The 26,847-nt window shown below is 35.6% G+C and overlaps 1 protein-coding gene across 2 annotated transcripts in view; it reads left to right on the top strand.

Annotated features, from left to right (window-relative positions):
- Ect2 (epithelial cell transforming 2) overlaps nt 1–25,841 on the top strand; it is a 66,045-nt gene extending 40,204 nt beyond the window's left edge. For both annotated transcript variants that reach the window (XM_069991884.1, XM_069991883.1), the window contains 8 exons: nt 2,542–2,623; nt 6,235–6,313; nt 6,813–6,932; nt 12,425–12,563; nt 13,917–14,071; nt 20,392–20,499; nt 21,485–21,622; nt 24,628–25,841. In XM_069991884.1, the coding sequence (XP_069847985.1) occupies nt 2,542–2,623; nt 6,235–6,313; nt 6,813–6,932; nt 12,425–12,563; nt 13,917–14,071; nt 20,392–20,499; nt 21,485–21,622; nt 24,628–24,717 (911 nt within the window). In that variant the 3' untranslated portion in view covers nt 24,718–25,841. The remainder of the gene's footprint in view (nt 1–2,541; nt 2,624–6,234; nt 6,314–6,812; nt 6,933–12,424; nt 12,564–13,916; nt 14,072–20,391; nt 20,500–21,484; nt 21,623–24,627) is intronic.
- Nucleotides 25,842–26,847: the final 1,006 nt, after the last annotated feature.

Here is a 26,847-nt window from a genome sequence, read left to right as displayed (position 1 = left end):
CAAATCTCAGTAGTAAGTTTTATATATAGCTCAGTTTTTATGAATAAATTTTGGCTCTGGTTTAAGAAAAGTATACATATATTCCTTTATACTTTGCTTTACTATAGTAGTATTAAGACAGATACTTTAAAATTTTATTTACTTATTTATTTATGTGCTGGTACTGGGGCTTGAACAGTGTAGGTATTTCCCTTAACATTTTCATTTAGGACAAGTGCTTTCCACTAGAGCTACAGCTCCACTTCTGACCTTTTGGTGTTTAATTGGAAATATGAATCTCTTGGAATTTGCTGCCTGGACTGGCTTTGAACACTAATCCTCAAATCTTAGCCTTCTAAGTAGCTGGGATTACCGATGTGAGCCATCAATGGCCAGCTAAAAGCTAATTTATAAAGAGCAAGAAAGTCTGCACTTAAGAATTTTGAGCCAGGGCTGGGGAGGTGGCTCAATGGTAGAGCGCTTGCCTTGCATGCTCAAGGCCCTGGGTTCGGTTCCTCAGCACCACATAAGCAAAAAATAAAAAGCCGGAAGTGGCGCTGTGGCTCAAGTGGTAGAGCGATAGCCTTGAGCTGAAGAGCTGAGGGACAGTGCCCAGACCCAGAGTTCAGGCCCCATGACCGGACCCCAAAAAAAAAAAAAAAAAGAATTTTGATCTAGACATGGTGCACATCTGTAATCCTTACCCTCCTGAGGGTAAGGATGGGGCCAGTTTGGGGCCAGGTTAGACGGTAGAGTTGGACCAGGTACAAAAAATAAGAGAATTTGATCTCTAAACCTAAAGTAATATATGGAGCAGATAACAGGTTAAATTTGTGTCTGTTTTTTCTATAAAATATTTTGGTTAAGAACTGTCTACAAACTCTAAAATTGGCACTTTTTTAGTTTGTTAATTGAGTATTAGTGGCTTATAAAATGATTTCCCTACCTCTTGCTTTACTGATTTTAAGGATTATTTAAAATCAGGGTATGTCTTCACTGTTGTTTCACCTAGTACTTTTGACTTTTTTTTTTTTTTATTGTAAAGATACTATACAGAGGGTTACAGTTACATCACCTAGTACTTTTAATGCATAGAATTCCATCAAATGATTATCCTGAGCTTTTCACATGGTACTAGATTGAATATAGTTTGTTAATATGTGTCAAGTATGGTATAAGAAACATAGTAACATATTTAGTAATAGCATTTAGTATGAGCTTCTTAGAGAAAAAAATTTGGCCCTTCAGGACACCAAATGCTCTTTGTAACTAAGACATGTGGCTCAATGTGAAATGCAAAGTATATAATGATTTAAGTCATAATTGAGCATTGTGTGTGAGGATCTAGTACAATGGAGGAAGTGAGGAGTCTCCAAGTTTTACTAGAAGGAACTTGAGGCAATAGTTAATTTTAAAAAGATGGATTTATAAAAGAGCTTTTAAGGGAACTGTGTGTGTGTGTGTGTGTGTGTGTGTGTGTGTGTGTGTGTGTGTGTGTGTGTGTGTGTGTGTGTGTGTGTGTGTCTGTGTGTGTGTGTGTGTCTGTGTGTGTGTCTGTGTGTGTCTGTGTGTGTCTGTGTGTGTCTGTGTGTGTCTGTGTGTGTGTGTGTGTCTGTGTGTGTGTGTGTTGAGGTTTAGCAAACACTGTACCACTGGTTTCATTTTGAGTCTTGGTTGTGTTGCCCAGGTTGGCTTCAAATAGAAGACTTGTGACCCTGTGCCATCATGCCTGGCTAAACATTTTTTCTTTCTCTTTTTTCTTTTTGTCAGTCGTGGAACTCGAACTCGGGGCTTGGGCACTGTCCCTCAGCTCTTCAGCTCAAGGCTAGCACTTGAGCACAGAGCCACTTCTGGTTTTCTGAGTGGTTTATTGGAGATAAGAGTCTCATGGACTTTCCTGCCCAGACTTTCCTGCCTGGGCTGGCTTTGAACCATGATCCTCACATCTCAGCCTTCTGAGTAGCTAGGATTACAGGTATGAGCCACTGGCTTCACAGCTAAACATTTTTTCAACTAAAAATTAGATAGGATCTTTAAAAATAAAATATATTAAGATTGATAGCCTTAGATGGGAAGCTACTGATTTCCTTTTTTTTTTCTTTTTTGGGGGAGTCTGGTTGTGGGGCCTGAACTCTGGGTCTGGGCGCTGTCCCTCAGCTCTTCAGCTCAGGGCTAGTGCTCTACCACTTGAGCCACAGCGCCACTTCCGGCTTTTTTTTCTTTTTGCTTATGTGGTGCTGAGGAATCGAACCCAGGGCCTCAGGCATGCAAGGCAAGTGCTCTACCACTGAGCCACCTTCCCAGCCCTAATTTCCCTTTTTGTTTTTAAAATATTAAGGATTGACCTGGACCTTGTACATGCCAGGTAAGCACTCTAGCACTTGAAACTATACCCATAGCCCTTTTTGATGTTGAGACAGGTTTTGTTCTCTTTTTTTTCTGGCCTTGAACTTGAGATTCTCTTGTTGTCGCCTCCTGAATAGTAGCTAAGGGTATAGGCATGCGCCATCATACCCAGCTTAAGTTTGTTTTTAATCATGGAAAAATTATTTATTATTACAGATCTTAAGAAGCATACAGCTGATGAAAATCCTGACAAAAGCACATTAGAAAAAGCTATTGGATCACTAAAAGAAGTAATGACGTAAGTACATTGTTTCAATTCCTTATTAATTCCTTAGATTTAGAATTAAATTGACAAATTACAAAGGATATCTAAGTTACTTTAGTATGTTTACATTTACATTCATATTTACTTCTTAATATCTTTAGCTTTTATGTGTCTTGCTCATAATATATTTTTAGTAAATGTTGAATTACAAGAGCTAATTATAGTATTGAATTGTAATGTTGACTTGTTTGTAAGGCATATAGAATTTGGTCAAATAAAAATTCTTGAGGTTTTTGAGTTTAGGGATTAAGTGCTTATCATGGCTGGTTGAAACAACCATAGACAACCATGACAACACCAATTCAATAATTGCCATTGAAGTAAACAAAAAATTTAATTTGCACAACATAAATATCCATAGCTTATGTAACCAAATATTTATTTTTAAAATTTGAGACAGTCTTGCCCTATAGATCAGGCTGGCTCCAAACATGAGATCTTCTTGCCCCAGCACTCTCTAGCAGTCTCTTTAGTATAAAGATTATAAAGATGCACTGTCATGTCCAGCTTACTTTACAGATATTAAATTGATATAGATACAAGTTTTTAGTGACTTTAATATGCCTATTTTTCTACTTAGGGTGAGTACATAATTATAATTTGCTAATTTTTTAATAAATGTGTGATATTCCCTTGAAACCTTGACCACAACAATGTAAGGGACACTTTCTTTCCCCATTGAGGAGAAAATATGCTCCTTGGTAATCCCTTTTTCTGTCTCTTCCTGTCCCACCTATCCCAAGACAACTGTTGTTCTGTCACTGTGATGTACATTTTTAAGGGTTTTATCTAAATTGAGTCTAATGTTATATTCTTTTCTCTGGTTCTCATATCCCCCACCCACCCCCTCAGCATATTTATTTTTTGATTACTTTTAGTTTCTGGCTATTATAAAGAAAACTGCTATGAGATTTGTAAACAAATCTTTGAAATTGTGCTTTTGTTTCTCTTGGCTAAATTGCTGGTAAGGTTGATGAGGTTAGATAATAATGAATGGACAACTCTTTAATAAACTGCCAAATTAAAAAAAAAATCAGTCCTGGAACTTGAACTCTGGGGCATGGGTGCTTTCTCTGAGCTCTTCCTCAAGGCTAGTGCTCTACCACTTGAGCCACAGCCCCACTTCCAGCTTTTTCTATGTAGTTTATGGACATAGAGTCTCACAGACTTTCCTGCCTGGGCTGTCTTTGAACTGTGATCCTCAGCTCTCAGCCTCCTGAGTAGCTAGGATTATAGGCATGAGCCACTGATGCCCAGTTTAAAATTTTCTATTTTCTTTTTCCACCAAGATTGTATGGTGAGTTCCGAGACCCAGTGTCGACATTCACTTTGGTCATTTCTGTCAGATGTGCAGTGCCTTCCCATCTAGATTTTATTTTTGTATTTTACTGGTTTGTTTGTGGTAGTAAGGTCATATTCCAGACCTTGCACATGCTAGACAATCACTCTACTACAAAGCCACATCTCAGTTATTATAATTAAACTTTGAGAGTTCTTTATGGAACATCTTCTAGTTAAAAAAACCTTTTGTCAGGGGCTGGGGGTTTAGCCCAACAGAAGGGTGCCCGCCTGGCACGCGCAAGGCCCTGGGTTCGGTCCTCAGCCCTGGAAAAAAAAAAAAAAGCTACAAAAAACCTTTTGTCATATATGTGATTTGCAGTTACAGTCCCATGGCTTGTGGTTTGCTTTCTCTTTTAGTAGCTTTTTAACTTAAGATTTTTAAGTATAATTATTAGTTTTTTATTATCAAGTAGTGGTGCAAAGAGGTTACAATTATATAAGTAGGTTATGAGTTTAGTGCTTCTTAATGTCACCCAGTTCATCTTTTCATATTATTATTATTATTATTATTATTACTATTAGAGCTTGAACTCAGGGCCTGGGTGCTGTGCCCAAGCATCTTTTGCTTAAGGCTAGTGCTCTACCACTTGAGACACAGCTCCACTTTCGGCTTGTTGGTGGTTAATTGGAGATAAAGAGTCTCATGGACTGTCTTGCCTAGGCTGGTTTTGAACTGCAGTTCTCAGGTCTCAGCCTCCTAAATAGCTACAATTGCAGACATCATTGTCTTGTGTCTGGCTTGCTTTACATGATTCTCTGCAGGTCCATTTATTTTCCTCTTAATGAAAGCATGATTTAATTAATTCTTTATGGTTTATATTTATATATTAAACTTAATATATTTATTAAGTTTATATACAATATTCGATGCATCAGTTCATGCTTTGGCAGGTGCCTAGACTGATTTATGTTTCTTGGCTATTGTGAGTATTGCTGCAGTAAACATGTTGGCTTGGATTTCTTTGGATATATAATTAAATAGAATGTAGTATGTAGGATCATATGGTACTTCTAATTTTAGATTTTTGAGGAACTTCCATACTGATTTCCTTAGTGACCAGACTAAATAACATTCTAACCAATAGTGCATAATTCTCTATCCCATTCTCATCAGTATTTGTTTGATGTTTTGGTGACAGCCATTCTTGCATGTTGTGCTGTGGAATCCTAATATACATAGGTCTTTATTTTTCCATCAAATTTAAAAGACAACTTTGCTGGGTACAGTAATTTTAGTTGGCAGATAATTACTCTCAGTGTACATTCTTCATATTCATATAGTCTCTAGTTTGAATTTTCCATTGTTAATTAAGTTCTGCACCACACATAGCAGGATATTCCTTGCATATAGTTCCTCTCACTAATGTAAATTTCTGAAGTCAATTAAAGCCATTTAAAAAGATTTTTGCATTTCTAACATTTAGAGCTTTCTATCACGAAATTTCTCATGTTGAACAAGATACAACCCCCTCCCCCACAAAAAAAAAGTCTTCCCACATTGCTTACATTTTGTAAGATTTCCTAACACTCTGAATTGGTGTAGGCTTTCCCATATTTCTCACTTCTTTAGCATTGCACCACAAAATAGTGAGGTTTATACATTCCTTTACACTCATGCAGTTTCTCCCCAGTGTGAATTTTCTGGTGTGTTAATTGTGAGCCATGAGCAAGTGCTTTCCCTTACACTGACAAGGTTTGTCACCAGTGTGAGCACTCTGATGTTTAATGAGTTAAGATCACTGACAAGGCTTTTGTACAATCATTACATTCTCAGTTCCCTGATATCAAATCAGGTTTCTTTGTTTTGATTGGCTTCATTGTTGTTTCAGGCAGATGGATAAATGCATACCATCTTATTACATTTGTCTGGAAGCAATAGTCTTAGTTTTTGCTTCAATGAAGTGATTAGCATATGACTTGGGAATGACTTACATAAACTTTGATTAAACTTACATTTAGAACTTTGACATTTTGTTTGTTAACATGGAAGTTTTGTACCGGCTTAATGTGTTTAGAAAATGTATGGTGATAAAAAATGGAGTAGGGTGTAAGACATAATTTACTAAAAAAAATTGTATGTTTGATGTAGTAGGATACTTTAAGATAGGTTTTTAAAAATCTGATTAATTCACCAAAATTAGATTCATATGAAAGAACATTTGGGGTTTTTTTGTGACAAGAGATGTATTTGTACTATTCTGTACTTAAAGATGTTTTAGAAAGTAACCCATTATTTTTTTCAGGCATATCAATGAGGATAAGAGAAAAACAGAAGCACAAAAGCAAATTTTTGATGTAGTGTATGAAGTAGATGGATGCCCAGTAAGAATTTTTTGATTATTGTTTATTTCTTGTTGTGTGTGTGTGTGTGTGTGTGTGTGTGTGTGTGTGTGTGTGTGTGTGTGTGTGTGTGTGTGTGTGTGTGTGTGTGTGTGTGTGTGTGTGTGTGTGTGTGTGTGTGTCTGTCTGTCTGTCTGTCTGTCTGTTTTCTGGAGCTTGAACTTGGTGCTTGGGTGCTTTCCTTGAACTTTTCTAAGATTGTCACTCTACCTCTTGAGCCATAGCGCCACTTCAGTTTTGTAGTAGTTAAATAGAAATAAGAACTTAAGAACTTTACTGGCCAGCTTGGCTTCTGACTACAATCCTAAAATCTAAGCCTTCTGAGTATCTGGGATTACAGGCGTGAGCCACTAGTGTCTATCTCTTTCTATAGTTTTTAAATAAGCAGTTTCAGCACTGCTTTGTTTTAAATGACAACTTCTTAAAAATTTCTGGTACCAAATGATCTGATTTCTTTTATTGATGTTTTCAATCTCTACAGGCTAATCTTTTATCTTCTCACCGAAGCTTAGTGCAGCGAGTTGAAACAATTTCTCTAGGCGAGTACCCCTGTGACAGAGGTGAACAAGTAACTCTCTTCCTCTTCAATGACTGCCTGGAGGTAGGATTGTACTTGATATATATAATAACAGAGCTGTTCTCTGTGACTTCCCTGAATATTTCAACCAAGCAAGCTTTGATTGAAGTGTAATATAGATGCTTGAAGTAGACTAATATTCTTTTACAGTGCTTTTAGAAGATCTACTATTAAGAAGTATGAGAGCTAAGACTGTAACTCTGTGGTAGATCTCGTGCCTAGCATATGCAAAGCTGTAGGTTTGATTCTAGCACTGCAGTAAATTGACAAAAAACAAACATATACAAATTAAGAAGTATGATTAATTTTCCAAAACTTGAAATTTAAGTCAAGATGAAAATATAATTTGTTTATAAACAAATAAATGCCTAAGCTATGAATTTTGGAAACTGCTTATTTTTATGGGTTCTTTCTGAAATCTGAGCAGTTTTTCTAGCAAAGATTAAGCCAGTATTTTGTTGGGAAGAGAGAAACTTGATAATTTAATGCTACACATTTCTTATTTACCCTGGATTCTTCTCTAAATTAGCAGAATGTATTGTGATCAGTATATGAGATTAGATGTAATCATTCTAAAACTTTCATCTAAGTCAGGCATTAAGCCACTCATGCCTATAATCCTAGCTACTCAGGAGGTTGAGATCTGAGAGTTGTGGTTTGAAGCCAGCCTGAGCAGGAAAGTTCATGAGACTTAATTCCAGTTAACCACCAAATAGCTAGAAATAAACTTGGGCTTAATTGGTAGAGCATTATTTTTAAAAATAAATATATATATAAAATATTTATAAACTTATATTTGTAAATTTATTTATGAATATTTATTATTACCTTACATAAGTAACATAATGAGTACATTTCTTTTTAAACTGTTACCCCCTCCCTCATTTTCTCCCATTAACCACTCCACACTTCCTTTCCTCCCAATTTGTAAAGTTCATTTCCAACATAGTGTCTAGTGAATATCATCATTGCATTAGTTCATATCCTTTGCCTTGATGTTTCTGTGATTCCCTTTCTCTTCCATGGATCAGATAAACTTATATACAAGCCAAAGGGTATAGAAAACTAAAACAACCAAAAAAGAAATAACTGTATACAAGACATAATAACCATTTGTTTCCAGTTCTTGAAGTTCATCTTGGTATGCTTCATTACATATGGTCCTATGCATTTAGCGATTGGGCTATTGTGATCCCCTGCTAGGAATATCATAGACATATTCTAGTTATTACAAATGAAGGAAACCATGCAACCTACATTTTTCTTTGGGCCTGGCTTGCTTCACTTAATATAATTTTTTCCAAGTCTTTCCATTGCTTTACAAATGGAGTAGTAATGTCATTCTTTCTGATGGAAGCATAGAACTCCATTGTGTATATATACCACACCTTGATCCATTCATCTACTGAGAGGCATCTGGGTTGGTTCTATATCTTAGCTATGGTAAATAATGCTGCAGTGAACATGGTTGTGCTGATAGCTTTAGTATGGTCTTGTTTGTAAACATTTGGGTAAATGCCCAGGAATGGGATTGCTGGGTCATAGGGGAGCTCTATGTTTAGTCTTTTGAGTAACCTCCATTCTGCTTTCCAGAGTGGTTGAACAAGTTTACACATCCACCAACAGTATAGTAGCATTCCCTTTTGGCCACATCCCTGCCAGCATATGTTGTTATTAGATTTCTTGATAATGGCCATTCTTACTGGGGTAGAGTCTCAGTGTTTTGATTTGCATTTCTTTTATGGCTAGAGATGTTTAGCATTTCTTCATTTATCATATGTTGGCCATTCTTATTTCCTCTTCAGAGAAGTCACTCTAAGTCTTTAGCCCACTTTGGGGTGGTTGTTTCTGAAAGGACTTGTTTTTGGGGGATTTGATTTTTGAGCTCTAAGTATATTGTGGATCTGAGGCTCTTGTCTTTGTATAGCTAGTGAAGATCTCCTTCCAATCTGTGGGCTTTCTATTTATCTTGCTAGCTATGTCCTTTTCTGTGCAGAAGCTCTGCAGTTCAATGCAATACCATTTGTCCAACCTTTCTTTGATTTATTGTGTTTCTGGGTCTTTATTAAGAAAATTTCTACCGGTACCAAGGAGCCCTAGAGTTTCTCCTATTCCTTTCTGTAATGTTTTCAGGATATCTGCTTTTACCTCGAGGTCTTTGATCCATTTGGAATTGATTCTGGTAGAGCACTATTGTTGAACAAAAAAGCTCAGGAACAGCATGGAGTCCCAGAGTTCAAGCCCCGGGATGGGCACAAAAACAAATAAAATGTTCATCTATTCTCAATATCTGACAAATAGTAATTGGGTTATGTTTATGTACTTATGCAAAACTTTTCAATACACGTTTTTAAACAGGCTAGAGGGATGAAAAATGCTTTTCTTTATCTCAGAAAAAAGTTGATTTTGATAAAATAGACATTAAGGAGAAGACTCTGTTACACTAGATAGCTTCCTTTTGTTGTCATCAAAATGATTGTGCTTTTCCATTCTCTTTAAAGTTGGCACTCTTCCTTTTATCCTTTTCTACTTTGCTTTTCTCGAAGTACTGTCCTATTTATATCATGAACATTATTATTTAATTATAAAAAAGGGAATCTTAGAGACCAAGGCATGGCATGGGCAGAATAGTTGCAGTGAAATATAATCTCACTACAATATTACTTGTATTCACGATTCAGTTTCTTAGTTATAAAGTTAATGAAATATGATATTTCCACTTGGTCAATAGTATTTTTTTAAGTACAAAAAGTAGTAGCCAGTAGGTATGGTGGCTCATACCCATAATCCAGCTACTCAGAAAGCTGAGATCTGAGGATCCCAGTTTGGAGCCAGTCTAGGCACAAAAGTCTGTGAGACTCTTAGCTCCAATAAGCTACTCATAAAAAGCTGGAGTGTGGTGCTGTGACTCAAAGTGGTAGCATGCCAGCCTGAACAAAATGAAGCTCAAGGACAGAGCCCAGGCCCAGAGTTTAAGCCCCAAGACCAAAACAAGAAACAGTAATTAAAATTATTACCATTATATAAATAATCATAAAAAATATATGTGCCAGTTAATTTTAAACTGTGTCCCCATAGTAAGGACTTTAAGTCTTTCCTTCCTACTTTTGAAAATAAGTGCTAGACAAAGGAGTCAATTTCAATCATTCTTTTATCTGACTTTAAGTTATCATAGGGGTTTAACTGTGTATAGTCTTTATTTTTAATCTTCTTTTTTTGTGTATAGTCTTTATTCTTCTATTTGTTTACTTCCTGAGGCTTTGTAAATTTTTTCCTGTTCAAATGTCTAGGTCTGCTGGCTCTGTTCTATTAGTGTTTTATCCCTCTATTCCTAGGTCTACTGGCTCCATTCATCCTTGGGCAATGGCAACAACCCCTTTAGTGTCTTGTCCTTTATTCCTGGTGTAGCAGTAACATATTTTAATTTTTTTTTTTTAATAGCCTCAATATCTCCTGTAGCTGGCTCATTGGCTTCCTTCTACTTTAATTCACACCATTAGCCACCACTTATAGGCTCCAAGTCCTGGCCCCCATTTCTTTTACCTAGTAAATTTAGTGACTTTTTGCTCTATTCCCTTATAGCTTTTTTGTCTCAGAATTGTTTAAGAGGAACTGGCCTATTCTCTTTTTTTTTTTTGCCAGTCGTGGGGCCTGAACTCTGGGCCTGGGTGCTGTCCCTCAGCTCTTCAGCTCAAGGCTAGCGCTCTACCACTTGAGCCACAGCGCCACTTCTGGCTTTTTTCTTTTTGCTTATGTGGTCCTGAGGAATCGAACCCAGGGCCTCATGCATGCAAAGCAAGCGCTCTACCACTGAGCCACCTTCCCAGCCAGCCCTGGCCTATTCTTAACATAAATTTGGACTTCAAAGTTTGTAATGCTATGTAAATTCTTATTGTCTAATCTCTTTAAGAAAAGTAAAACTCTGGCAAGTTGGAATGAGAAGCATGGTACTTTCTTAACATGATGAAAACTTATAGACATTTTATAGTCTGCTTTCTTTTTAATATGACAAGTGATGTTTTATTGAAACTAAACTAATTTTGGGTTCTGGGAATGTGAGTACTTACCTAGCATACATGAAGCACTGGGTTTGATTCCTCAGTACCACATAAACAAAAAAAAGAAAATTAAAAAAAATAAATTATTTGAGAAAATAAGCTAATTTTGGATTAAGAATATATTTCTTCCTATATCTTTTCTTTCTTTTTTTCTGTACTTAGGGCCTCAAGTTTTGCTCTGCTTTTTCTACCGAGTGAGCCACACTTGTGCTTCTGGCTTTTTGCAGGTTAATTGGAGATAAGAGTCTCAGATTTGTCTGCCTTGGCTCTAAATCTCAGTTCTCAGATCTCAGCCTCCTGAGATAGAAGTGAGCCACTGGTGCCCAGTAGGAAGTAATGTTTTAAAAAGGCAAACAGGACTGGGAAGGTGGCTCAGTGGGAGCGCTTGCATGCCTGAGGCCCTGGGCTCGATTCCTCAGCACCACATAAGCAAAAAGAGAAAAGCCGGAAGTGGCTCTGTTGCTCAAGTGGTAGAGCGCTAGCCTTGAGCTGAAGAGCTGAGGGACAGCGCCCAGGCCCAGAGTTCAGGGCCCATGACCAGACCCCCCAAAAAAACATAATAATAAAAAGGCAAACAGACTTGGACTTTATGAAGGTGAAAAGAGAGAAAGTGTGAACATCTTATAAAATTCACAAAATTTTGGTATCTCCTAAATTACCAGATCCTTTCTGAGTTTGTTCAGTTTCCAGTGTATCCTTACCTGTCACTTTTACATGTGTATTCAGTTAAGGGAAAGATAGAGCCTAAAACATTACATTGCACTTGTAACGTGTAGCATCAGTTTAATGTATTTTTAATTACTTTTTTAATGCTTCCTTTGGTTAGTAGAATGAAATAGTAAGTGCAAGAACTTTTTACATTATTTCCTCTGCTATTTAATCAGTGTACAGTATCTGAAATGTCGAAAATTCTGCTCTTAAATTGAAATTTCTGGTTTTGAACTCGACAGAATCCAAGAGCAAGCTTTTTATTTAAAGCTCCTTCATACTTTGAGTCTCTTGCTTTCTAGCTCTTTTATACCTCTGGAACTTTTTTTTTTTTTTTGTTACTGGTGTTTGAACTTGTTGTCTGGGCACTGTCCCTGAGTTCTTTTTCTCAAAGCTAATATTCTACGACATGAGCTACAGTTTCACTTCCAGCTTTTGGGTGGTTAATTGAAGACTAAGACTCTTGGATCTTTGTGCTCAGGCTGGTTTCTAACTGCATTCCTCAGATCTCAGCTTCCTAAGTAGTTATTATTACAAGGAAGAGTCACCAGCCCCTGGCTTAAGACATTTTTGGCACATTCCCATCCATGTGCATTTCTGCTACACAGTTATAGCCATGGTTTTGCCACAGTGGAACTGTGCTAAATTAGTTCTAGATCAGTGTTTGTAATTAGTGTTACTTATTTTTAAATGCTTGGTCTCATTTTTCTTTGTATTACCAATTACAACATTTTTATTTTCTATAATCAGATAGCAAGAAAACGGCATAAAGTTATTGGCACTTTTAAAAGTCCTCCTGGCCATACTCGACCTCCTGCTTCCCTTAAGCATATTCATCTAATGCCTCTTTCTCAGATTAAAAAGGTGTTGGACATAAAAGAAACAGAAGGTATGGTATGCCCACTGGTAAGTTATTGGTTAAATACCGAAAGCTTATATTTACTTGTGTGTTTATGAATGGATAAGTTATGTTTAGGTATAGTTGTCGATCTGGTGAGGCAGATGGTCTCATACTTTGATCTCAGTTCCACTTTGAGGTACAAAGTTTTGTTGTTTCAAATGAAAATGCTACCTCAACCTATGCACTATATGAGTCAAAGAGCTTTGAAATGGTCATGTATTAAAGTAGTATTCTAGTTATCTTTATTTTTTTCAGAACCCAAAAGAAATTACCTGTCTAGTACCTGTGTACCTGGGCACTGTCCCTAAGCTTATTTGCTCAAGACTAACTAGCCTCTTGATCCATAGCCCCACTTCTGGCTTTTTGGTAGTTAATTGGAAATAAGAGTCTCATGAATATTCCTGCTTGGGTTGTCTTCTAATGTTGATCCTCAGATCTCAGCTTCCTGCATAACTAGGATTATAGACATAAGCCACTTGAAAAATTCTCAGAGAAAAATTTCATAGCATCTAATGAAGCTGTTTTCACTCATGATCAAAGTTTGCGTTTACAAGGATTATATGAATCAGTTATTTAAATCCATTTGGGAATATTTTAGTTAGAAAAGAGCTGTTTGGTTAAAATAAGTTCTCTTTTTAGCAACTTGATCCAAAGTAGTTCGTTTTTAATATTTAGGTATTTATTTCTTTAAATCTACTTTTCAATAGGTTGTTATTTTTTAATTAATATCTTCAGTTGTTTACAAAGGGGTTGCCATTTAACAGAGCAGTTTATGTGTCATCTCTTAAAACATGCTTACCCATCCCTCCCCTAGGTTGTTATTCTTGTAATGCTCTTCTAATTTGAAACTTAAATTCTAGGTTTTTAAGAAATGATACCTTTTTTTTTGTCAGTCGTGGGGCTTGAACTCAGGGCCTGGACACTGTTCCTGAGCTCTTTCACTCAAGGCTAGCACTGTACCACTTTGAGCCATAGCACCACTTCCAGTTTTCTGGTGGTTAATTGGTGATGAGTCTTACAGACTTTGCCTGAGCTGGATTCCAACTGCGATCCTCTGGTGCCCAGCGATACTTCATTTCTTATTTGCTTAAACTTCATTATAGGAATTTTAAGTATAATAGAAAATACTGTTTAACGTTTTCAAGTTCTCTTGTTGGCTCTTTGCATTATAAACAGTATTATAAATTCAATGTTTCAACTTGATATAATGAGGTTCTTTAACCGTAAAAAAAAAGGGGCAGGTAATGTGGAAAAGAGATAAGTTCATTGAGTTTTGGTGATACAAAGAAACTTACAAGTCTTCAAGGAATAATAATATTTATGCTTGTTTTGGAACCTTAGATTGCCATAATGCTTTTGCCCTGCTTGTGAGGCCACCAACAGAGCAGGCAAATGTGCTACTCAGTTTCCAGATGACGTCAGATGACCTTCCCAAGGAAAACTGGCTGAAGATGCTATGTCGACACGTAGCCAACACCATTTGTAAAGCAGATGCTGTAAGTTCTTTGGAAAGCTGGGCTAAAATCAAAGTGTAAACTTCTAGGGCAGGCATTCAGACTAAATCTGTACATTTCCAATGACTTCCAAATGACTGTAGGAGTTTTAGCTTTGTGTTGATGCAGAAAAACTAGTTTCATAAATTGTTTGGAAAATATTTTGTAAGGGTTAGGCACAGTGGAACAAACTGGGTCCTTGGCTCAGAGCACATTCTCTTAGCTTGCTAACTCCCAACTTATTTAGTGAGACTTTTGTAATGTACCATGTGATTTTGCATTTAGTCACTGTCATTTAATTGGATAATTTATTTATATTTAAGGTAATTATTGATACACAACATTTTATAACTCATTTTCTAATTTGGTTGTAGTTCCTATTTCTCATTCTTTAAATCTTGTTAAGGTATTAGCTTGTCATCAGTGATGATGATATAGTTGTACAGAGGTGTTAATAATTTTATAAGTCAGGTTATAATTACAGTGCTTCTTAGTCTACTGTGTTTTCTTAATTGTGTGTCTGTTACTGAATGTTGCTTGAGATTATCATGAGACTTAAAAACATGTTTAAAGTCTCAACTTTTTAAGTCTCATAACTATTTTGAAAGGATACCAACTCAATAAGATCCTAAAGTTGAGAAAGAAATCACGGGCTGGGAAGGTGGCTCAGTGGTAGAGTGCTTGCTTTGCATGCCTGAGGCCCTGGTTTCTATTCCTCAGCACCACATAAGCAGAGAATGCTGGAAGTGATACTGGCTCAAGTGATAGAGTGCTCACCTTGAGCTGAAGCCCAGAGTTCAAGCCCCATGATTGACCATAAAAAAAAAAAAAAACAAAAGAAAAAAGAAACAAATCACAATATCAAACTCTCCCACAAACTAGAGAAAATACAGTACTAGAGAATCCCATTTGTTCTCTTTTCCTCCCTTCACTTTGAAGTTTTAATGTCCCATTTTGCATTTTTCTATATTGCCTATCTTAGTATATTAAATATAGTGTTGGTGGTTGTTAATGTTACTATTTGACAGTACAAGGGTTTGAACTCAGGGCCTTGTGTTTGCTCAGCAGGTATTATTGTACCTATATGTGTGTATCCTTTAGCTTTGGGAAGTTACCTGTTGTCATTTGTTTAATTAAGCTTTTATATTCCTTTGGCATGCTTAAATCATTGAACCTCAGTAATCCAGATATTTACTCCTTTAATGCCAAAGTTGCTTCAAGATTTCTTCCTCTTCTTTTTTTGTTTTTGTTGTTCTTTGCCTGTATTTTCAAGTAAGTCTCTGAACTTACTAATTCTTTTTTTCTGTTTGATCTATCCTGATATTGATGCCTTCTATTATGTTTTTAATTTTGTTAATTCATTTTTCAATTCCATCTCTGTTAAGAGTCTCAGTTAACCATTTTTCTGTGTTTACTTGAAACTGGAGTTTCTTTAAAATAGCCATTTTAAAATTTACTTCCTGGTTTTCTCTGTTTATTTTCTGGTCAGTTCCTAATATTTTTTTGGGTGTGTGAGAGGGCAGTAATGAGGTTCTAGGCACTGTCCTGTAGCTTTTTCACCCAAGGCTTGTGGTCTACTAGTTGAGCCACAGTTCAACTTCCAGCATTTTGGTGGTTAATTAGAAATAAGACTTTCCTGCCCAGGCTGGCTTCAAATCTTGACCCTCAGATCTCAGCCTCCTGAGAAGCTAGGATTACAGGTGTGAGCTACTAGCATATGGCTTGTTACTGGTGTGTGTGTGTGTGTGTGTTTTAATTTTAGCTTTTAGCATATGGCTTGTTACTGGTGTGTGTGTGTGTGTGTGTGTGTGTGTGTGTGTGTGTGTGTGTGTGTGTGTGTGTGTGTGTGTGTGTGTGTGTGTGTGTGTTTTAATTTTAGCTTTTAAAAATTTTATTTGTTCCACAAAAAGGTTCATAGAGGGAAGCAATGGTAGAAAACATATGCTGGCAAAATAAAAAAAATGATGGAGAACAGTGTGCCAGAAGCTTCCAGAGCTAGTCGTTTTAAGGAAGAATGTTTTCTCACAGTGACTGGTATACATGTATAGAAGAGGTTTTCTTTTAGTGTTGTAGCAATGACCTCTGCATTTGTGAGGATGTGAGACTCGAGGGTTTAAACTAGCCTTTCCAGACTTATAACCCCACTACTGAAATGTAAACTTAAAACAAAAAACAACAACAAAAAAAACTGAAAATTCTAAGATAACAACATGAGAATAAGATATAAACAAAAATGCAAGAATTTTATAAAGTATTGTCCACCAGATGGCGGCAAATATTCATGTTCTGTTTTTTCTTATACCACAAAATTATTTCAGGCTGTGAAAATGTTACTTTTAGAGTTCTTTATATACATGAAGGCTGCATAATGGACCCCACCAAATGCTGTTTGAAAAGAGGTGGGGGGAGATGGATGGGAGGAATAAGAATATGGTAGAGAGAAGGTGAGTTTGTTCAAAGTGCCCTGTGTGCACGAATGGAAATATATAATAAACCCTTCATACTAAAAATGTGTGCCAGTTGAAAAATAAAGTAAGGAAAAATGAGTTGTTTACAAATTCAGATATTCACTGACTTTCAGTTGAGTCCTTTCATCCATTTAAGATTTGACAGGATGGGCAGGGTGGCTAAAGTGGAACAACACCTGCCTAGCAAACACAAGCCCCTTCATTCAAGCCCCAGTGCTACATGAAAAGCAAACAGAAGAGAGTTCATGCATAGTAACTTTATAGAAAGCCTTGCATTAGTGTCCTGAGAATATTCTTCCTATATTGAAGAAAGTTTGTCTAAACATGTGTAATTTATATGACCAAAATTGGTACCCGAGGAGTTTAAATTCATTACATATAATTGATATATTTTGCATTCTAGGTATTTAAGGAGTAAATATAAGTCTACCAGTATTTTAGCTTTTTAGCTATGCTATCACTTTCACTCTTTAAGTTGGAAAATAATATTTGCACATCAGAGAAAAAATGAAATGCACTGAATTAGGTCTCATACCCCTGTCCCAGTGGTTTTCCTTTCAGAAGCATGACTATCTTTCCAGAAATAAAGCCATAAATAAAGTTTCTTTGAAAATGTGCATTTATTAGGTTTAGCCCTAGGCAGTTTCCTCTATATAATACTGTGGTAAATTGATGTTGCTTATCTTATTATTAATTTATGCAAATTCTATCTATATATTAGGTTGTTGTTCTTTTCTCTCTCTCTCTCTTTTTTTTTTTTTTTTTTTGGGTCCAGTTGTGGGGCCTGAGCTCTGGGCCTAGGCGCTCTTCCTCAGCTCTTCAACTCAAGGCTAGCGCTCTACCACTTGAGTCACAACACCACTTCCAGCTTTTTTCTTTTTGCTTATGTGGTGCTGAGGAATCAAACCCAGGGCCTCATGCATGCAAGGCAAGAGCTCTACCACTGAGCCATCTTCCCAGCCCCTCACTAGGATCTCACTAGGCTGGCCTTGAACTTATCTCCCAGACTGGTCTTAGAGATACTGTCCTGTTTCAGCCTTCCATGTGCTGGAATTGCCGACATATAACACCATGCCTGCCAGACTGAATGTTAATTTTTTAGCCAGTCACTTTAAATAAATTCTCATACAGCTTTGAGTAATTTTCTAGCTAATTCCATTGAAATTTTCAGCTTTCAGTTTTTAAGTGTAAGTTGACCCAATTCAAAAGAGCATTGGCAAATTGCTTTGTAATTTTTTGTAATTTAGAGACAAAGCAAAAACAGGATGATGAAAATGTGTTTACATGAAAAAAACATTCTTTTCTGAGTTTAGCTGTAGATCTTATTAATCTGTCATCTTGCTCATCGTTCTTTCCCTCTGACCAATTATTTCTTTAAACCATATTCATAATTACATTAGAAAAATGCTAATATTCCAATACAAAAAATAGGCTAAGTATATGAAGAAATAATTCACAACAAGAAAGTATTAACAGTCAGAGAACATGGAGAAAATATACCTTACTATTAGTTTTTAAAAATATAGGTGAAATTTGCAAACCAAATTAGATGTTTATTGTATGTATTGTATGCACAACTTGGATCTGATGCTTTCTTGCTTTTGGCCGGTGCTCTACTACTTGTCCAATCCTTGCAGTCTAGCATGTTACTGTTTAGTTGAAGATGAAGTCTCACAGACTTTTCTGCTAAAGTTGGCTTAGAGCCATGATCCTCAAAGTCTTAGTCTCCTGAGTTGCTGGGATTACAAGTGTAAGCCTCCAGCACCTGAATGTTTCTCTGTTTCTAATGTTCTGCCTTAGGAAATGGTATAATCAGAAAAGACACATCAACTATTCATTAGGAATATATATATATATATATATATATATATATATATATATATATATATATGTAAATATATATATCTTGTGGATATAATTCTTTATGTATAATTTCTATATTATATAATATGTTGTATATCCCAAGTATAATATATATATAATTCTTATATATTCTTAATGCTTGTATAAAACTATATATTTTTTAGATTTTTTTTTTTTTTAAACTCTGGGCCTGGGCGCTGTCCGTGAATTCTTCAGCTCAAGGCAAGCACCCTACCTAACTTGAGCCACAGTGCCACTTCAGTTTTCTGGTGGTTAATAGGAGATAAGAGTCTCACAGACTTTCTGGGCTGGCTTTGAACTGTGATCCTCGGATCTCAGCCTCCTGAGGGCTAGGATTACAGATGTGAGCCACCGGCACCCAGTCTTTGTTTTAGAATTTAATGTCTAGGAAACAAATAACGTTATACAGGATTGAAAAAACCTAAGATACAAAGCTAGTATTTTTTTTTTTTTTTTGCTTTTATGACTGACTATTACTCTCTAGGTAGTTGTAGAAAGGGGTTTGAATTCAACAAATCAGTTTTATAAGTATAATGCATCTTGATCAGTGTTACCCCTTCCATTGTTCTCTTTCACCTTTCCCAACAAACAACTTTTTTTTTACATGTAAGCAAATATCTGTAAGAATATAAAAACTTAGATACTAGCTAGCTAGTTGTTAGTGATTTATATAATTTTCAATGTGTGTCTTCCCAAATCTTTTTAACTGTAAAAATAGTAAGAAGTATTATTGACAGTTAGAAGTAAACACTATTACCTGGCTAGGATTACATTAGCCCAGAAGTCATTTAGCATATGGTGGTTTTAATGAAGAAATGAGAGAACTTGTAGCAAACTGAGTCTGTCTTATGTGGTGGTCAGTGGTAGAGAGCAAACAGGCATTTATAATTTACCACTTTGTGTTTATAAAAAGGCTTCACATTTCCCTTCAGGATAGTACTTCTGGGTATTATCTTCTTTTAGCCGTATAACTTCTAGAGGCAAGCTTAGGTATTTACTCCATTTTGCATATGAGAGAAGTTTCAGACAAACCCACTTTTCACAAGGCTCTGTTAAATTCTCTCTGGCCACAGAATAGAGTGCAAGAGGACTGGGGCAGTGTAACAGTTGACACGCTAGATCTGTACATTTCAAGGGAAAGTTATTTATAGGCATATGCATAAAGATTTTTGTCTCATTCATTTCCTTTTGAAAATCAACTCAATTTGACAAGTAATACTTTGTTTTGCTTGATTATCTTGTTAAAAAGGTTAAATTTAGCAGGTGATTCTTGTCTTTGATGAGGTTTTTGACTTTACTGGAAAAGCAATGGAAACTGAAACTCTCTCAGGAAAAAGTACTGAGTACATGTTCACATAAAATTCTGTACAACATTTCAAGGCAGTTGTGTATTATACACCTGTGTTACCCAGGAACTCCTTTTAAAATTTGACACAGGGTTGAATTTACATTGTCTTGTTTGAGTCTCCTGAGGGCTGGGATTACAGGTATGTACACCAGGCTTGCCTCACCCAAGTTAAGTCTCATTTGGGATCTTTTCAGATATAAACTCAGGAACGAATGAAAAGTAGAAAAAAGTCTGAATTTCAGCTTGAGATTTTCTTAGGGAAAGTGCTTTTGTTACTGGTTTTGTAGTAGTCTTTATACCTAAGCATTAAATCTTGTAACTTTGTAGCTGATTGGTTTTATGGTTATTAGTAAGAGTTTATATTGATGCATATTCATTCCCCTTGTCTTGGTGTTCATGATTCTTTCTGTGAACTACTCTGAATACTTATCGTGTACTATCCTTAAAGCAGTACAGTTCAAAATAGTAAAAGTGGTGCATTTCATGTAGCAATTTTTTGAAGTACATTTGAGTAGCTTCATTTATAAATTGTGAGTGTATGTATGTTTGTGTTTGTTTACATAGGTTTGAATTTAGAATCAGTTGGTACTTAAAAAAAATTAATGATGTATAATGTTCAACAGGAGAACCTTATTTACACTGCTGACCCAGAATCCTTTGAGGTAAATACAAAAGATATGGATAGTACGCTGAGTAGAGCATCCAGAGCCATCAAAAAGACTTCAAAAAAGGTGAGTTTTAGGGCAATTATTTCATATATCTCTAAAGTGTGCTTTTTGGTATTATATGAAACTAATTTTGCTATGAACTCTAATGTAAAGACAGTGTATACAGGGTTAAAGCCACTCCTTGGTTCTAGGAAGCGTTCTACAGAGAAAATGGTTTAGTTCAGTGCTGTCCTGTGGCGGAGGTTCTGGTAGTGAACTGTGCCTTTCATTCTTGTTTCTGTGATGTTGTGCACAGCAGATCAATAGTAATGTAGTGTTGGTGTGTCACATCTCGATGTGTCACATTCATCTTAAATAGCATCTCATCTTTTCAGCAAAGGACACAGTGAGGTAAGATATCTGATCTATTCCTGGCACTACAAGTAGGTTTCCGTCTTCTTCCTTCCTTGTCTCATTGGACTTGCCGAGGACTGTATAAGTGTGTTGGTAATAGGGCTTTTTAAAAAAAGAAGTAGAATTGTAGTGTTCAGGGAAATTTGTAGCCATGTAGTTTGGGTAGGTTTACAAGTTTTGTTTTGTTTGATTTCCCTTTTAAGTCAAGGCCTTACATTATCCCTCCTCCCATCATTTAACATGTATAGTAGATAAAGTTATTGAATGAAGATTAAAGAATGACTTCATTTTCAGTAAAGAAATTGAGGTACTAGTGCTTTGAGATGAATGATCTTACAACTATTCTTAACAAAATCAGGTAAGAATCTTAGGTTGACCAATTTTGAGCACTGCCAAATTCAAAAAAGGTAAAGAGAAAGAGAAAACTTAAAAAGAATCCAAGTTTCTTGTCTCCCAGGCTAGCTTTTTTTCTCTCCTTTTCTTCCTTCCAATGTACTTCAACACTATCTAAATGCACAGTATTCTACAGCATCCTGTATTTTCTTACTGTTTATGTCATGGGGAGTTCTGCACACTCTGCTTGTAGAAAATAATGTCTCATGGACTGTGTTGAATTTGTATTACCTTAACAAATTACAACTCATTTTAACTGTAGGTCACAAGAGCATTCTCTTTTTCCAAAACTCCAAGGAGAGCTCTCCGATTGGCCCTGATGCCAGCCCATAGCTCGGCGGAGGGAAGAAGTCCCGATAAGCACACTTTGAGTCGTCTGTCTAGCACGTCATCACTAGCAGTAAGTGTTTTAACGCACTAGACTTAAACATATTTATGGACTTGATAGAGTATTTAACTGTTTTGAAAAGGAGACACTAATGTCTCCCATGTTTTTTTTAATGTATCATATCTTTAAATTTTATTTATTTAAAGCAACTAAAACATTAACTGGAGATACACTTAATATGTAGTTCATTCAGTATGAGATTTTACTGGGGTTCATATATGTTCTACCATCCTGATGAAGAAAAGAACCCTTCCAATCTGGATCACTTTACTAATGTATATTTATGGTTCTGTTTATATAGATAGGTTTCAATAACAGACTGAGATTTATTCCTTTTACTGTTTATTTGATGAATGGATTATCATCTCTGAAACTGAATTTTAGAGGATTATATGGATTCTAAATTTGTGTCTATGTTTTAGACACTTTCTGGGTAATCCACAGCACAACAGTGTCATAATTATTAGATAAGGGAATTTCTGACATGTATTATTGTCATCGAGTATAGGAATGATATGTCTCTTTTTGTTAATCTTTTATTAGCCCAGTAGGATAAGAAAAGCAAATTGTCACTTCTTAGCTGTGTTCCCTTCAGCATGCTTCTTCTTTTACCTTTCACCAATGAGAAAAGACATCAGCAGTTCTTAGCCATTAGTATAAGAACTAAATTATACATAAAATCATGTGTGTGTTATGGTTGTTCATATAGGCCAAGTAATAATTTGGGTGGGAATTAAGAATAGGAACTCTTGGAACCTAGATCTTCAAGACATGCTTTGCTGTTCATGTCTCTGTTTTTTGGCATGCTATTGCATATACTTCTGTAATTTCTCTATCTGTAAAATGGGTTTAAGTAGCTGTGAGGATGAAATGAGTTAGCACTTAAGTGCTCACTAGCACATGTGGGAACTCCAGTGTGTAATCAGTGGTAGCCTTTTATATAATAGAAAATTTATACAAACAAAGCATGTAACATTCAGTAATATTTTTTAAAAGCTAGTTAAACATTTTCAGTTAGCGCATCAAAAGATTATAGACAAATTTATGAGTATGCTTGATAGATTTTTAAGAATCAAGGCTAAACCAATGAGAAAGCAGTTGTACTTATAGAAATATATACAAAGTAATTTAATCCATCAAATTGGCTTACAAAATGCAGATAAACATCCATTTGTTAAATTACAGGCTTTGTCAAGATCAAAGTACTTTAAAAAAAGTCTATAATAACTATTATAAACAGTCTTCAAAGTAAGGCATTTTATAGAAAATTTTTTAGAAAATGAATTAGTTATTTGTAGTTATATATCATTTTATGTAAACTATGTACATAAAACATAAAATATCTTTTAAGACATTCATGTCCTCTTCTCAATTGCTTGTTTCTATTCTGACGGATAACCTATTCTGTTTCCACAAGCTGTGTAATTGGATTTGCTAAGCGTGTTTATGTTCAGTGTTCAGACTCTACTGGTGGGCACCAGCATTCATGGTTTCGATCTATACATCATTCTGCCTCTTGAGCTAGTTTTTTCAAAGTTACTAGAAGGAAATATTGATTTTTTTTTCAAATTAAAAAAATTATATCAAAGTCATCTTTGACATTTGTGAAGAATTAGGAGATATGCCAAGCAATAATAGAAATAAGCCTCGTGAAGTTTATTGGGAGCTTATTAGTATTTGAAATGTGTGTTTATGGAAAGAAATGGAAATGTTCTTTCTCCATTGACTCAGTTTATGGGGTGGGGGGTTGGCGGGTTGGGATTTTTGTTGTTGTTGTTGTTGTTGTTGTCATTGAGCTTGAACTCTGAGCCCCGGTGCAGTCCCTGAGCTCTTCAGCTCAAGGTGAGCGCTCTACCTCTTCAGCCACAGTGCCACTGGGGTTGGGATTTTTGAATTCACAACTTTATTGCTTTAAATGTAACTTGTTTAGGTCAAAGAGTTTCTTTGCATATTGCTCAGTAAATATATTTTTATATTACTATATTTTTGCAAAGCAATTACTCTTTTCAGTCCAGAAGAGTAAATTCCATTAGAAATTCTTATTTAGGAAAATTAGAGAAATTTCACAAAATTCTTATGTAAATTTGCATTCCAAATAAGATTTTTAATTTTAGACTTAACAGTATTTATGTAAACATATGTAAGCTTTGTACCTGTATAAATATCATTGTTTTGTCACTTGTTTGATCTTACTTTTATCTCTTTGATCAGTTCATTTTTCTGCATTGATGAGAATTTACTTACAGTCAGCTGCCTTGTTGGCACTAAGTGTGGTCATAGTAGCAGAGTCTTATAATTCATTTTAATATATTCTTAGGTTTTTATATTCATGTTTCTTTTGTTTTTAAACTACTGATCATGTTTTAACTGATTTCTGAAACAAGAATTTAGATAGCTCAGCTTTATAATAAGGGCTCCTGTTTTACTCATATGGAACAAAATTGCACATAATATGTAGACACATAAATATAAGTTGCATATATAATACAAACTATGGTTGGAAATTAATTTCTTAATTTTAGAAAGTTATCTCCAATGAAGTGATTTTCACTTCTCTTTATGAATTAATAAGAGATCATTAGAGCTGGACCCTGATGGTGCCTACCTGCAATCCTAGCTACTCAGGAGCTAAGGTCTGAGGCTGGGCTACTCAAAAAAAAACTGCAAGTGGAGCTGTGGCACAAATAGTAGAGCACTAGCTTTGAGCATAAGAAGCTCAAGGACAGCTCCTAGGCTCCTAATTCAGGCCCTAGCACCAGCACCCAAAAAAGGAGGAGGAGAAGGAGGAAGAGGAAGAAGAAGAAACCATTAGTTTTTTCCTTTTTCTTTTTTCAAAGACTTGGAACTTATTTTATATACCTTGCTTACTCAACAAGATTTCTCACTGAAGAAAGTTAGGCATCACTATTATCAGTAGGATGTTTCTTCCTGAACTATACGTTATGGGTTTTGGGGGGGAATTTTTTTTTTTTTGTTTTTTAAGGAAAATTTTAATTGTAAAATATTTGTCTTTACAGGGCATTCCATCTCCGTCCCTTGTCAGCCTTCCTTCCTTCTTTGAAAGGAGAAGTCATACTTTAAGTAGATCCACAACTCATCTGATATGAAACTTCAGAAATCTTAAATTACAGGCATATATAAACACCTCATACTCTAGTAAGAAGCTGACTTAAATGGTACTTGCGTTAGCACTTGGTGAAAGCTAGAAAGAAGATAAGTAACACTAAACTATGTTATTTGATTTTCTTCTTGAAAATTTTTTGAAATTCATGTAAAAAATATGTTGATTTTGATGTAATTTATCTTTTTGCTCACATTCTCATCTAAAGACCAGTAATTTATTATTCATTGTATCAGTAGCTTTGTAACTCCTGATAGTAAAATTTATTTGGTATAAATTTTACTGGTGGTGTCAAATACTACTGTGATTCTGTTTGTATAGTATCCGTGAATGTTTATGGAAGTACAAATTTGTGTATCTCCATTTGTGCAGAGATTAAGTGATATTATTATACTTACTAGATAAAAACCTGCAGAGATTCTTGATTAAATAATGAGGCCTTACTTCATTCAATACACTGTTTGATGTATTTAACTGCTCTTTTTCAGTTGGTCTCAGATGTTTTCAAGATCCAGCATGTGGGTTTTAAATTCTGCCTTTATTAACAAGTATAACATTTAAATAAGATTGTTTGAACATATTGTTACAAACTGAGATAAGGAAAGAAAAGTTATAAAAAACTGTATATTTTGTAAAAGCAAGACATGGGTATAAGCTTATATCTGTTTCAGTGAGTATATTTTGGGGGATTTTAGCCACTAGCAAATCTTGATTTGGTTTGATACTATATTGGAATTTATTTCAAAGGATAAGACCATGGAAAATAGTGGTAAAGATTATTTATCTCTTTATGAAATCATTCCAAATTTACCATTAGCTTTATGATCTGCTGTGAAGTACATAGATATACATATGTGGTAACATTTTATTGTGGTCTTAACATTAAGTGTAATATTAGAAATTTACTGTTGTATCTTCCAAAGCCTGATGTTACCATTTCCAATAATATTTTTGTAGTCGATAATACAAAATAATCAAGCTTCTGGGAATATGTGTTTTTTTTTTTTTTTTTTTTTTTTAATTTCCTGGGTTACTGCAAATATTTCATTGTTGGGCATTTTTCAGTTACCTGCATTAATAGTTTAAGTGACTATAGCTTCTTTTTTTTATACTGTGTATGTGCTGCTTCAGATATTAGTAAATGAATTTTTTGTAGTATTTTAAAAATAGTTACATTAGCTAAAAACCTTGTAAATAAATGTTCAAACCCAAGAAAACTTCCCAGTGTCTTAATTCCTTCAGATGAATTCTCACAGATGTGTGAATGCCTCATTAACCTCTCTGCTTTGTATTTGGCTTATTTATTTCTTTATTAAATCTAAAGAGCATTTTGTCTCCTGGGCTATCTGATGTGGGAGTCTTTTTTTTTTTTTTTTTTTTTTTTTTTTTTTTTTTTTTTTTTTTTTGTCGGCCGTGGGGCTTGAACTCTGGGCCTGGGCGCTGTCCCTCAGCTCTTCAGCTCAAGGCGAGCGCTCTACCACTTGAGCTACAGCGCCACTTCCGGTTTTCTGGTGGTTTATTGGAGATAGGAGTCTCACAGTCTCTCCTGCCCAGGCTGGCTTTGAACCGCGATCCTCAGATCTCAGCCTCCTGAGTAGCTAGGATTACAGGCGTGAGCCACCAGCGCCCGGCTTGGGAGTCATTTTTATAGAGCATAATTTTATTGTTATTAGGTGTTGTAACATCCCGGAAGTCAAGGTAATATGTACTTTTTGGACAGTGTCACCCCTTCCTTCATTTTCTCCCAGTTTCCCCCTCTGGTTCTAGCTCACAGTTGCATTTTTCACATAGTGTCGACTGAATACCATGACTGCGTTTGTTCATTCTTCCTCCTTCCTTTTTTGTGCCCCTTTACAAAGAAGAAAAGATGAAAAACACACCACAACCATCACTACCAGCACCAAAACCTATGTTTCCATTTCCTGCAATTAGTTTTGATAAGTAGTACTTTAAATGTTTAGAGGAGTTACATACCTTGGGGTTCCTCCCCTATGGTGTCCTCCTTTGGTCTGTGTATGAATGCCTAGAGTTCTGTATGAGTTACGTCCAGTTCTATTTTAAATCTAGCTTCCAGTCTTGGGGCTTGAACTGGGGGCCTGGGCGCTGTCCCTGAGCT

Source organism: Dipodomys merriami, unplaced genomic scaffold, assembly GCF_024711535.1.
Source record: "Dipodomys merriami isolate MVZ:Mamm:240054 unplaced genomic scaffold, mDipMer1.0.p SCAF_40, whole genome shotgun sequence".
Lineage (NCBI taxonomy): Eukaryota > Metazoa > Chordata > Mammalia > Rodentia > Heteromyidae > Dipodomys > Dipodomys merriami.
The sequence above is the reverse complement of the archived record's forward strand: the minus strand, read 5'-3'. Positions and strand labels throughout refer to the sequence as shown.